At 43.7% G+C, this 14,666-nt stretch overlaps 1 protein-coding gene across 3 annotated transcripts in view; it reads right to left on the reverse strand.

The window, feature by feature from the left end:
• Positions 1-2,180: 2,180 nt before the first annotated feature.
• The window catches only part of CBLC (Cbl proto-oncogene C), a 66,191-nt gene continuing 53,705 nt past the window's right edge, over positions 2,181-14,666 (reverse strand). For 2 of the 3 annotated variants that reach the window (XM_040434282.1, XM_040434300.1), the window contains exons 7-10: positions 8,630-8,761; positions 3,660-3,746; positions 3,267-3,308; positions 2,181-3,097 (exon numbers count right to left, since the gene is read on the reverse strand). In XM_040434282.1, coding sequence (XP_040290216.1) covers positions 2,789-3,097; positions 3,267-3,308; positions 3,660-3,746; positions 8,630-8,761 — 570 coding nt within the window. In that variant the 3' untranslated portion in view covers positions 2,181-2,788. The remainder of the gene's footprint in view (positions 3,098-3,266; positions 3,309-3,659; positions 3,747-8,629; positions 8,762-14,666) is intronic. The other variant, XM_040434292.1, reaches the window with a different exon arrangement.

The following is a 14,666-nucleotide window of genomic DNA, read 5'->3' on the forward strand; positions in this document are numbered from 1 at the left end:
ATATTTCTGCATAAATCTGACCTTAAACGACATCATCCTAAATTAGACCATGCATGGCCTCCCTTCCTACATCTAGTGACAGATTCTTAGAGGTCTTAGGGCTCATTCAGACAACCGTATGCTATCCGCAAAAATGCGGATCAATTTTTTTGTGGATTAGATGCTGACCCATTCACTTCTATGGGGCCCTTTTCTATTCCACGGTTCCGCAGAACAAATGAAACATGTCCTATACTTGTCCGTGAAAATCAGGACATGGCCCCATTGAAGTCTATGGGTCCGCAAAAATACTGAATGCTATCCGTTTTTTTGTGGATCCGCAAAAAAACAGATAGCATTCAGTATTTTTGCGGACAATGCGTGAGGCACTGTATATAGAACCAGACATGGACGATGACCAACTTTAATTGTAATAACTGCAGTTCATTTTCATGATAAAAGTCATATTGATATACACTAGTGAGCTCGCCTGAAACTGTTTTTAGGTGATGTAAAATATGACTACATCACTGGGGCAAAGGTTGGAAACTTTTATATTAACCTTTCATCACCTGCTCGTAAAAGCAGTTCATTCTGGACAATATTGCATCATAAATTGAACCGAAGCCTATTGACATTTAAGATTAATGGAGCGTTAATGAGGATGTTTAATATTGTTCCTTTTATTAAATATTAGTGAATTATGATCAACCAACCCTGATTTACAATATTTCCTGGACTTTTCTTTTTCCTGATGCCTTGTCGCCCTCCGGTGGCTCAAGTGGATTATAACAAGGTAAAATGTTCTTTTGCTCTTAAATCTACTATATATTTCACAAGGGCATTTTGAGGCATTAGAGAATGGCCAGGATTGGTCATAATAAACTCTACAGGGAAATCTCCAAGTGGGCTGATGCCAAGAGGAGTTGCCTGAGTATTCCTCACGGCCAGGTAAGTAATGGTCTGTCACACTCAGGGTTAATTAATGCTGGGTGCATTAAGTAGTTATGTATCTGGCCAGAGACCACAGGTGCCCTCCTGAATGCTGAATTCAACTGTATTGCCATCCTAAAGGAACTAGAGTAGGAGGGCAGAACGTGGCAGATGGCCCTGGCCACCAAATAGGGACAGCTTCTGAGGAGGCATTTTGTGCAGCACTGTGGTTTTTGATGGTGCTGGAGCAGTTTATTGTTTTGCACTGAGATATTTGGCTCTGCTGGGGCGGTATTTTGTGCCGCAATATGGTATTGCTGGCCTTGCCTACTTGCGTTAGCCCTACCTTCTGTGAATTTGGACCCGCCTAGAAGAATGGGCCACTTTTATTTTTTATTTTTTTTCCAAGTCCACTCTAAGTTCCCAGTCTGGCCCTGATGGCCAATGAGCAACAAACCCCTTCTATTAGCCAAGGCAGAAGGCTGCTCTCTAGTACCATTGGTGATCAGTCTCCCCCTGAAATGTATGGTCTCATCTGTGATTTCACTGCAAGTACCTTGTCGAAGTGAACAATATGAAAAGTGGTTGTCTAATTGGTTCCACGCCACATCTGAGGAATACTAGCTAGCAATGTTTTGATATTTTCTGCAAAGCTTAGGGTACTTTCACAATTGCGGCAGAGGATTCTGGCACGCAGTTCCGTTGCCGTAACTGCCTGCCGGATCCGTCAAAACGTATGCAAACTACTGGCATTTGTCAGACTGATCAGTTTTATCCTAATGCATTCTGAATGGAGAGCATTCCGTTCAGGTTGCATCAGGATGTCTTCAGTTCAGTCTTTTTGCCTTTTCAGGACGGAGATAATACCGCAGCATGCTGCGGTTTTATCTCCGTCCAAAATTCCGGACGACGGAACTGCCTGCCGGATCCGTCAAAATGCATGCAAACTGATGGCATTTGTCAGATGGATGAGGATCCTGATCCGTATGACAAATGCATTGAAATGTCGGATCCGTCTCTCCGGTGGCATATATTATTTTCACATTTTTTGCGGTCTGAGCATGGGCAGACCGCAATGCCGGATCCTTTTTGCCGCAACACTCGGGGCCGGATTCGGCATCAATGCATTTCAATGGGAAAAAATGATGGATCGGCATTCCGGCAAGTGTTCCGGGATTTTGGACAGAGATAAAACCGTAGCATGCTGCGGTATTATCTCCGTCCTGAAAAGGCAAAAAGACTGAACTGAAGACATCCTGATGCATCCTGAACGGATTACTCTCCATTCAGAATGCATGGGGATAAAACTGATCAGTTCTTTTCCGGTATTGAGCCCCTAGGACGGAACTCAATTCCGGAAAAGAATAACGCTAGTGTGGAAGTACTTTTAGTGAGTCAGCCCTTCTGTCCAGGAATGTTCATGCGCATGGTAGTATGAATCAATACCAAAAGATGGAGACATTTCATATTTTCTATAGGACCCCCATGACATATAGTTAATATTGTCTCTTTCCATTCTCCATGATCTTCAGACACTCATGATCTTCTTGGATATCCCAGCAGGTCTCAATTGAACCCCAAGATTGATTTGATTGATTTTCTCACCTAATATACAGTAGACGTTTACCATTATGACCCACAGTCTGTGTCTGATGCAATCATTTCTACTTGTCCAAATCATTGTATAACCACATGAAAATTCAAGCTATGGTGAAGGGTACTTTTTTGAATTTCAATATAAACCTTACAAAAACATCCAAGGGATATTGAGGTTTTCTTCATTGCATGGGCGGAAGTTTACAATAGTCTTGACATATGTCATCAATAAATGGTTGGTCCATAAATCATCCATTCTTTCCTTTCATCCCATCTTCCCTTATGTACGTCTTGTTATTGGCGGTCGGCATGAATTTGTGCCTCTATTGATAACATCCAGAGCCCGCAGTTGTACTCTTTGAGATGGCAGGGAGAATCGGGCAGCCCAGGGAACTGATGATGTTCTGGACGTAGAAGGAAGAGAATCAGGAGTAGGTGTACTAGGCAAAGCCCTTGTGGATGAGTGGTGAGCAGAGACGCTGGGGGCATTAGGAGGTGGTGGTGGTAATGGTCGGTTTCTAATCCAGTCTGCCTCCTCTTCATGAACATTTTCAGTGAATCCATGCCATATATTTGAGGCAGCGTTCTGCTGGCACAAGATAATGTCATGGTTATAAAGTCATTCAGATGCCACCTTTGAACAGATAAACATGGAGAGTCTTCTACGAAGTCAGACAACACGAGACAGGACTGCAGAGACGACAAGACAGACAGAGATAGCCACACAACCGTCTGGATTTACACCGTTCTCTACTCACATCATTGTCTGACTGTTCTGCAGTGTTTGGTAGACTTGATGGCTAGAATACAATAACATTCTATGTAAGGATAAAAACTGATGCTACATATTTAGCAACTACAGATATAGAAGAAAACTTAATACATATCATATAGGATGAACAGTGAGTAAACTGTAGATAAGAAGAGGACAGAAACAAAGTGAGTAATTTTTTATATATTTTTTAATGGGCCAAGGCCTAAAAAGTAGTGTTGTCATTACACCTGGCATAGAGATGCCCAGTCACCAATTGGATGAGTTTTTACCAGTCAGTAATTTACTCACAACCTTTCGTAGTATTCACTACTAGGCCTTATGACCCACTGCTCAGCCACTCAGTCTATCCCATAAAACAACCCGGCACAATACCTACCAGTTCCACTTCTGAGGATGCGGCAATGTGAACCTCTTCTCTGCCTGTGATTTTGGTGCGACAGAATGGGCACGTGTTGTCAGATTTCTACAGAGAACAAAGTGTTATCAGAATAAATGTCTAGTTACGTAGACAATACCAGCCTGTGGTATTGTAATCATTCTTACAATTATCCTTAGTGTCTAACTACGTGTTGTATTTCACTGACCTTTCTGAGATGGATCTGAGCTTCTTCCAGGTAATATGGGGCTCACTTATTTTAGGTTGTTTTTATGTCAGTTTTAAGTCTGGCTTTGCTTTGTATACCTATACCAAATTTATGAACTGGTGCGTCTTAATAATATATGTGGTAGACGAGGGGTTTGCTTGGCGTGAGATGTGGTTTACACCTTTAAGTGTACAAGTAGACGAGGGGTTTGCTTGGCGTTAGATGCTGCATTTTTGTGACATTTTAAAAAGTTGCACATAGTAAATGTGCCATATTCCTAATGTAACCCGGAATTTTTGTCTAGATAATGGAAGTCTTGCAGAATTGACGTAGAATTCAAAATGTCTCAGAAAATGGCAAAAAGTTTCTAAAAAAGTCACAGAAACACCATCTCTGACTATTTTTAGACCAGAAAACAGGCATACCATAGGTCAGTGGTGGCAAACCTATGGGATTGGTTCCAGAGGCGACATTGAGAGCCCTCTCTGTGGGCACCTGCACCCTGGAAAACATATATGGTGTACCAATATGCCTTAGACTTCTCCTGCCATTCATCAGCGCAGGGCGCACTATGAACAGCACAGGCAACGCATTAAATGTAGACAGGCTATTATAGCTAAATGATAAAGTACATGGAAGATATACTATACTGGACTGTAGTATTCAGGTTAAATTACCTTGTTGGCACTTTGTGATAAATAAGTGGGTTTTGAGTTGCAGTTTGGGCACTCGGTCTCTAAGAGGTTCACTATCACTGGCATAGGCATATGTTTTTATATAGGAAACAGGGCAGATCAGGAGGTTGACTCCATACAGGTCCAATTGTAACATCCCAGAGTTATGTTACTAAACTCTTTTTCCCCGCTACTATTTGTTGGTAACATGTGCCTTGTCATCTAATGTGATTTTATTTATATTCCTCACAAATGTGCATATTCTAAGCCTGTTACATGTATTTGCTGTAATTTCCATGTACACCAGCAGGTGGCAGCAATGTGTTAGCAAGGTCTTAGGTCAGTTTAGCATATCTAGACTGGAATAGTACATTCCAGTTTAGCTCCCCCCTCTTTGAGGAGGTGTGGAATGTTCTCACATCCTGCCTCATGGGGAGGAAAGGAAGTTACAGTTAGTGTGCCAGCCACCCCTGCTAGGGGAAGGCTGTGCTGGTAGGAGATCCCAGTTCTAGGGATCCCAACCCAGGATCGAGTCTCGGCTGAGACCAAAGATCACCCTTCCCAGTCTGAGCCCTTCAGCCTCAACTGGTGATAAGCAAGCAGCCACCTCCAGATCTCCAGGACGAACCAATCCCTGTGAGCATAACTGTGAGTAACTATCCAGAGACCAGGAGAAGCCAAATTCCTCCTCAGCTAGTCAGTCCCATACACAGCAGAAGATAGACAGAGCAGAAGACAGATTCCTGCCATATTCTCCAGGCATATGATAGAAGCAGAAGAGATATTGATCCCTGCCATACATTGCCAATACCTGCTGGGACCCAAGACTATTGCTGTATCTCATATGGATTAATGCTGCCTCCAGTAAAGACAATTTGAATTATATTTCAAGTCTGGATCTCATTTACTGCTACGAAATCCCTCCATTACTCCTACTAGCAACACACTCATTTATTGCAAGTGAGCCAGGATCCAGGAGTCCAGCCGTACCAAGGTAGGAGACACCGTTGACACTATTGCCACTATCACACAGAGACATTACACCACTCTGGCATTCCTAACCTGGTACGTGAGTTGCAACACCTTAAAGGGCCCTGAGACTGTACCCTGCGCATGCTGCAATTGACATCACAAACAAAAAACTATTAATTATACCCATATCCTGACCCATTGCATATTTTGGCATCCGCCTAACCGTACCACGCCCCAGCTCATTGCACAATGAAAATGAGTAAGCCAGCACCAAGAATCCTATGCAATTCCTCTGATAGGGTATTTGCAATTGCTTGGTTTATAATGTTGTGGTAATGTTTTATAGTTACATAATTACATAGTTAATATGGATGAAAGACATAAGTCCATCAAGTTCAACCAAGGTATAGGTGGTGACGTGAATCCCAGAAGGAAGTGAGACTCAGATTTCTACACATTTTCATAAGCATAAGGCTCCATTCACACGTCTGTATAATGGGTCCGCATCCGTTCCGCAAATTGCGGAATCGGTGCGGACCTATTCATTCTCTATGGGGACAGAATGGATGCGTACAGCACACTATGTGCTCTCCGCATCCGCATTTCCGGAGCGCGCCTCCGATCTTCCGGTCTGCGGCTCCGGAAAAAAATAGAGCATATCCTATTCTTGTCCATAAATTGCGGACAAGAATAGGCAGTTCTATGGGGGTGCCGGCCGGGTGTATTGTGTATCCACAATTTGTGGATCCGCAATGCACTACGGACGTCTGAATGGACCCTTAATTTCATTTACTTTTAATAATTCATCTAAACCCTTTTTAAAACTATCCATTGTTCCCAATTTGACCACGTCTGGAAGTAGTCTATTCCACAGATTCACAGTTCTTACAGTAAAGAAGCTTTGATGCTTCTGGAGACTGAACTTTTTCTTCTCTGGTCGGAGACAGTGCCCCCTTGTCTTACTTATGTGATGTACTGTTACACCAGCAGATGGCATATGAGTGGCAATATGAACGGAGCTAACCACTCCATTCCCTCCCTCTTGATAGTAGTGGGTTGGTTTGACTTCCTGTCAGGAGGAAGGAGATAGCTAGGGTAGTGAGGAAACAGGGAGCATGTCCATAAGCTCCTGCTCCTTAGTGCCTTAGGACCAAAAATCCATCTCCACTGTGGGGAACACTGCTCCAGGGGGACAGGAAGGTCCAAGTCCCACAGAATCCAATGAAACTATGGTGTTTTCTAGACATCAGAGTGATCAGCTACAATCTGCTTTACAGAAATTGCTGCAAAGTGGGGGATATCGAGTTAAGACACCCATCACTATAACCCTCTGTGAGTCTCTGTGAGGTGGGGGATAACAGGTTAAGACACCTATTACCCCAGGGCAGGATAGGCAAATCTACAGTGCAAAGTGGTAGCTTTATAGCTGTAGTAAAGAAGAATCAGGAGAGAGAGACTTTCCTAGCATATTTCTGAATGCCATCTAACCAACCACCATACCTCACCATCTGGTGACAGAGACTGCACTTTATATGTATTATACCACAAGTTACCGTTTGCACTCATTTGTTGTTCTCTTACGTCTCCCTGATCCCTTCAATCCACTTTTTCACTGCATTGAATCCCAGGGAGCGAAAACTTGAGGGAGTACACCATGACACAACATCTTATCAGGGCCACTACCACTCCTATCCTCTGCTCTGGCTCCTTAGGGGCTCACTGCACCTAGAGCTCTCTGTACGGTGACACACAAAGATGGGGGAATCATCAACGAAATGCTATCTTTTATAGAGTCACTTAAATGGTAAAGTCAGGCAATTTCCCTGTCAAACTTCTTTCTATCTGTTCCAGTGGTGCCCAGTACCACCTGGTCCTCCAAGTAGACATATACCTCCAAGAATAGGAATATACAGGTATATGACCAGCAGAGGTATTTCATTAGGACACTATGCCGTTACTAATGATGATTACGCATATGGTATGTTTAGGGCCCAATTACTTGGGGTTGATGAACAGAGAAATGTACTGTTCATTCCTGATCATTGCAGTATTCATCCCCTCTGTATGGGGAAGAACGATCCTTACTGTGGTCATTCATCCCCACACAGTTTCCTTCTTTGTGAATAGCACATCTGTGTTTACACAGGGTAATGTGATGCCGACACATGATTATTTTAGGTGCCATATGGAAGATGTGAAAAAACAATATTGCAAGTTCATTAGGCTATCGCTGCACATTCACATGGGGCAATTACTGGGAACAAGCCATCGTAGAAAAGTTCTTCCCCAATAATTATCCTGATCCTCTACCTAGATAAAACAGATCTTTATTCTCTACATGTGCTGATTCCAGAGATCTCTGCTTCATACAATCTAAAGCAAAGTCATGTGGAAACAGGTGGTATGCGATTGGCCATTTTCAATTGTGCCATTTCTCCTTTATTCCTCCTGTAAGGGCTCATTCACATGACCGTGGTTTGGTTCCACATGGGTGCGGACCCATTCACTTCAATGGGGCCGCAAAAGATGTGGACAGCACTCTGTGTGCTGTCAGCATCCATTGCTCCATTCCGTGGCCCCACAAAAATTATAGATCATGTCCTATTCTTGTCCGTTTTGCGGACAAGAATAGGCATTTCTATAATGGGCTGTCTGTTCCCTTCCGCAAATTGCAGACTGCAAAATACGGCATGGTCGTGTGAATGAGCCCTAAATGTATTTACATAAATTGACAATTTGCTGTTAATAGAGTATATCCAGTCAGTGCTGACAGTGTCAGACTGTGTAAGTATACACCCCTTTGACAAGAGGAATGGTAATAATGGTCAATTTTATTCATATATTTCCTATAGGAATAACAGAGGAATGGCACAATGCTGCTTTCTAAGAAAAAATGCTCCACAACGCTATTTCATGGGGAATAAACGTAAACAATACCCACTTAAGAAGACCTGCCAAGACCTATTTGAGTGAATTAGAAAGGTGTTTTTGCTAATGAAGATTTAAACAACTTCCACTGCCATTTATGCAATCTGTTTTCTATGTAGTATGTTATAGATTTATAATATATGTATCTCCACTAGGCAGAAAAGCTACCTGGACAAGCAATGCATTACCTGCCATGCCGTTAGGCACGTGTCACACAGTAAGTGGCCACACGGGTGGATTTGAGTATTCTTCTCTTTGTCTGCACAGATTTTACACAGTTCAAATGTGGAATCCATATCGGAGTACAATTCCCATTGTTCCTACATGGAAAGAGAAAAATATATACGTTTTCAGGTAAGTAAATAAAAGACAGGTGGAGAGGACACATAGTGGAGAACCCCTTCTAGAAAAGTGGGCTTTTTGTCAGTAGCGACAGAGATGTCATGTGACCACTGTGGGCAGTGATTGTCACCCATAAGGATGCCACTGCTGCAGGTGGTAATTGGCCACCATGGTCATGTGACATGTTGCCCCTGTGACAATTTCATTAGACCGGGGAGAGAAATATTACAGGAACTATACGCTTATTGCTTTTGTGTTTTGAACATATTAGTTTCCCTTTCTTATGGCATCTTATTATAGAGATCCTATAGCATGGTTGGCCTTGAGAAAGTGTTGGGCGACACAAACTGGCCATAGGTCGGTTGCTATCAGCTTTAAGCTTATTATGCACTTTATGTTTGGCAATAAAGAAAATGAAAGTAAGTTGGAGAGTGCCATGGATCATCTTGTTTTCTTGTGATTTAAACATGTCTTCCCCTTTCAGACTACAACGTAAGCACTCAGCATTTGTTTCCCATTGCGTAGGTTTTACCAAGCGACGGAAAGCCCCAAGAAGTCCAAGTTTTAATATATGAGGGGCAATACAAAGGTTGTAGAAGATGGACGTGAAATGTTAATGCAAGGGACATGATTATATTCATGAAGGGATTGGTAAAAGTGGATGTACAGGTTCAGGGGGATAATCAGTGTAGTGAATTAAAGAGAACCTGTCATGTTGAACATGGTGTCAGAGCTGCAGGCAGCATGTTATAGAGCAAGAGCAGCTGAGCAGACTGATATATAGTTTTATGGGCAAATATTCAGTATAAGTTTTAATTAAATCAGTTAAATCTCTACTCTGCAAGTTATACTGAATCATGTCCCATAAACCATACTGTATATCAATCTGCCATGTATCAAAAACCATGTGCTGTCCGCATCCGCACTTCTGTTCCACTGCCGCAAAAAAAAAAAAAAAAAAAAGAACATGTCTTATTCTTGTCTGTTTTGCAGGCAAGGATAGAACATTTCAACAGACGTTAAAAAATAAATAGCAGCATGCACTCAGCCTGGATCTGTGTTTTGCGGACCTGCAACGGATGTGGTTGTGTGCATGAGGCTTTAGTGTGTAGGAATATGTTTCTGTCAGGAAAACAACTCTGACTTAAAAAGTGTGTTAAACTGGTTGGTTTCAATAGGTGGCCTTCTATGGCATCATGTGTGTTTCCAACAAGTAGTTTTCTGTGACATCACAAGTGTGTTTCCATTGGGTAATCTTCTGTGACATCACAAGTGTGTTTCCAACAGATAACTACATCAGAAGTGCGTTTCCATTGGGTAATCTTCTGTGACAACAGAAGTGCGCTTCCATCAGGTAATCTTCTGGGACATCACAAGTGTGTTTCCATCAGACAATGTTCTGTGACATCACGAATATGTTTTCACCAGGCAATATTCTGTGACATTGTAAGGGTGTGGAGTAATGTTCATTAATGCTGTTGAATGTAATTTGTATTATGCCTGCAATGTCTCTCTTCTGTCAATTGATGGTGACAAAGGACAAAGCTGACAAAGCTGTTAGCAGAGAAAATTTATATTCAGTTTTGTCTTTCAAAGTTCAAATAAAGTTAATTTAGGGGCTTAGTAGGACCCTCAGAAGGGTATTAGTGAACTGTAATTGCAGATTTGAGGCTGCACGAAGATATTAACTTACTGCATCACACTCTCTCTGGAAGGGGAGGAGTTCCGGTGCAGAGCAGGAAGTGACCAGACGGAGGCTGCCTGGTGAATGCTGAGGACGTCCGGAGAGAACCTCTGTGGAGCCTGGAAGAGGATTTGCAGCTCACAGTGGTGTCTGGCAACAGCATCAAGGGAATATTCGCAGCGACGACTCTGGGAATCACGTGACTGTATGGTCCAGTTCGGGAGTGGACCAGTGGTTCAGGGAGAGAACGCCAAGAGTCCGCCTAAGTATCCAAGGAACTGTAAGTGCGTCTTTGCCGCGTCCCATCTCAATGCACTGTTCCAGTGACACTTTTGGACATATATGAAAGCTGCAGGATACAGACTTCACCTTCTTTGGATTATAAATAGTATTGCGCAATACTTAGGGTGCACCCCAACGTTAAAGCTTGCTCAGGAACATTTAGCCGCAGCCAGGCTGCTTTATGGACATTGGGGAAAATTACTGTCGTGGTGGGGAGTGGGGAAAACCCCCCACCGTACGATGACTGGGGGATAATGAAAGCAACTAGGCCTGAACACAAGGATAAGGGAGCAGGTCACCTCCTAATGCATCCCTATACCTAGCCCTAACTCCTCACCGTATGAGCGGACCTGGATGGTAGGACGGCTCATACCCTGGATACCTAAGGCCCTGAGAATCCCTCACAAAGGAGCTGAGGAGAGGCGCCCTGTTCTTCCAGGACACAGAAAAACAGGAGTCTCAAAAGGCCTAGAAGCAGGGAAAGGAAAAGACCATATGCAGCAAGAGAATCGTCAGGTAAGAAAACAAGACAACACACTTACCTGCCGCTGCCACCAAGACTGGAACCCATGAATACGTACCGGAGCCCTAACACCAAACAGGACACCGTACCAGCAACTCACACAGGTATCCAGCACAGCAGACTCCGCCAGGACCCCCATGCCTCAAGGTGCATGGCAGCCCCCAGGTGGCACTACATACAGGCTAGAAAGTCTAGCAACCATGCTGGAAGATATCACCAAACATACCAGACAAGGAACACCAAGCTAGACATTACAACACACCAAATCATAACCCCACACCCAACATACAACACATGTAAGGGAGGGAAGACATCGCTGGAGATCTCGATGTCCCACTAGGAGGCCCTCACTCTGGGAGATGGAACATGAAGACCAGGAGCAACACACACCATCGCTGGAGTACCACTGACTCCTGGCCTCTAGCCACAGGTAAGATGAAGCACCTAGTGACCATGCCCAACAAGGTGGTTAACCCCTCCAGCACCAGACAGAGGAGGAAACAACTCAAAGGGGAAGTGCACACACCAGCATAAAAAGCTACATGTTGCCGCAGTCAACAACATGCAAGGCAACCATGTCATGGCACACACCACAAAGGCCGTGACACTGCTCCCGCATGCTGAAACAGAAACACATTGCCACGGGCAACAGCAAGCGTAGCTTAAGTGTCACAGCGCATACCAAAGGCCGTGACAATCCCACCCCTCAAAGCCCCCCCAACAGAAAAAGGGGAAACTAGTGAGGAACCCACAAACAGGGATGGGGGAAAAAAAAAAAAAAAGTAGCAGAATCAGTGACAGCGCAAGCGAGTCTCCCCAGAACTGCTGCCAGCCCCTGGAGCAACACACAGGAACCAGGGCGCCAGCCACCAAACAGCCAGGAGAGACCGCACTGATCACTGCGTCCACACTGACACGGTTCACACCAAGTCGCTGCCAGCATGCATCCCCCACCAGCATACACTAAAGCCAGTTCAACAAGAAATGCAGCCAGCCACCATGACATAAGCAACAGAACCACTGAGACATGAAGATGAAGCACCTAGTGACCACGCCCAACAAGGTGGTTAACCCCTCCAGCACCGGACAGAGGAGGAAACAACTCAAAGGGGAAGTGAACACACCAGCATAAAAAGCTACACGTTGCCGCAGGCAACAACATGCAAGGCAACCATGTCACGGCACACACCACAAAGGCCGTGACACTGCCCCCGCATGCTGAAACAGCAACACGTTGCGACGGGCAACAGCAAGCGTGGCATAAGTGTCACAGCGCACACCAAAGGCTGTGACAATTACGCAAGTACTGGGTTAGTGTTTGGCAGTATTATCCGTACTGTGTGTTTATGCTCTGTTACCATTAGAGATGGCCTTGCAGTTCGCCCGGCGGTCCTTTCGCTGTGAACTTTGCTCGTTCGTGATTCGCTGCATGGCCAAACATAAGGCGATGTCCGCTGGCGCCATATTCTTTTACACTGTGAAGAACTTTAACCCATGACACATCCATCAGGTGGGACAGGACAGCCAATTGAGACGTTTCAGCACATGACATACCCCCTACCTTATAAATAAACCTGATCTGGCCGCCATTTTACATTCAGTCTTTTGCCAGTGTAGGGAGAGGTTGCTGTGTGGAGCAGGGACAGACTGTTAGGGACACCAAACGCTAGCTAATAGGGCCACAAAAGTCCTTTTAAGGACTGGTATAGGTGTGCTATCGATAGGTGTTACTGAGGGGTATAATATAATTATAATATACTTTCTAACATAGAAAGTATATTATAGTGGAATTGTATTGTGCAGCAGTTGTTTGCGGTTCTGCTGAGATACCGCAGCTAGATAGAGGGACAAACGCTATTGGAACAAGTAATTTCTACTGGTGTGATATACCAGTTGCCCCCCCAAAAAGCTGATTGAAGCAGGGGTGTGATATACCAATAATATACTTTCTATATAGTGCATTTGGGTAGTGCAGCATTTGTTTGCGGTTTTGCTGCGTTACCTTAGCTACAGATAGGGACAAACGACATTGGAACAAATAATTTCTACTGGTGTGATATACCAGTTGCCCCCCCAAAAAACTGATTGAAGCAGGGGTGTTATATTCCAATAATATAAATACAATTTTTCTAGGCTCCAGCAGGGCACATTTCAGAGAATTTCCTTTTAAGATGCATAAAAATGTCCCCTGATTAAGATACATATTTTTTGTTGGAATTTTTGTCATTGATCCCCCTCTAGTATGTTACTGTCCATGTTGTGGGACTATTTGTGCACTTCTAATAAGTATTTAGTGGCTGCCTGCCATTAAAGTGAATGGGGCCCGCTGCGATCTTGCGGTTCGCGAACATTTGATCGCGTTCGCGAACCGTCCCGGCCGATGTTCGTCCATCAGGTAATCTTCTGTGACATCACAAGTGTTTCCATCAGGTAATCTTCTGTGACATCACAAGTGTTTCCATCAGGTAATCTTCTGTGACATCACAAGTGTTTCCATCAGGTAATGTTCTGTGACATCACAAGTGTTTCCATCAGGTAATCTTCTGTGACATCACAAGTGTTTCCATCAGGTAATCTTCTGTGACATCATAAGTGTGTTTCCGTCAGGTAATCTTCTGTGACATCACAAGTGTTTCCATCAGGTAATCTTCTGTGACATCACAAGTGTGTTTCCATCAGGTAATCTTCTGTGATATCACAAGTGTTTCCATCAGGTAATCTTCTGTGACATCACAAGTGTTTCCATCAGGTAATCTTCTGTGACATCACAAGTGTTTCCATCAGGTAATCTTCTGTGACATCACAAGTGTTTCCATCAGGTAATCTTCTGTGACATCATAAGTGTGTTTCCGTCAGGTAATCTTCTGTGACATCACAAGTGTTTCCATCAGGTAATCTTCTGTGACATCACAAGTGTGTTTCCATCAGGTAATCTTCTGTGATATCACAAGTGTTTCCATCAGGTAATCTTCTGTGACATCACAAGTGTTTCCATCAGGTAATGTTCTGTGACATCACAAGTGTTTCCATCAGGTAATCTTCTGTGACATCACAAGTGTTTCCATCAGGTAATCTTCTGTGACATCATAAGTGTGTTTCCGTCAGGTAATCTTCTGTGACATCACAAGTGTTTCCATCAGGTAATCTTCTGTGACATCACAAGTGTGTTTCCATCAGGTAATCTTCTGTGACATCACAAGTGTGTTTCCATCATGTTATCTTCTATGATATCACAAGTCTATTTCCATCAGGCAGTCTTTTGTTACATCACAAATGTGTTTCCACCAGGTAATCTTCTGTGACATCACAAGTGTGTTTCTATCAGTTAATTTTCCAAAAAGAAAAAGATACATGGGGGCACTCTCTGGTGTGATACCTTCAAGGTGAATGCAAT

The sequence above is a fragment of the Bufo bufo genome, chromosome 1 (genome assembly GCF_905171765.1).
Source record: "Bufo bufo chromosome 1, aBufBuf1.1, whole genome shotgun sequence".
Taxonomy (NCBI): Eukaryota; Metazoa; Chordata; class Amphibia; order Anura; family Bufonidae; genus Bufo; species Bufo bufo.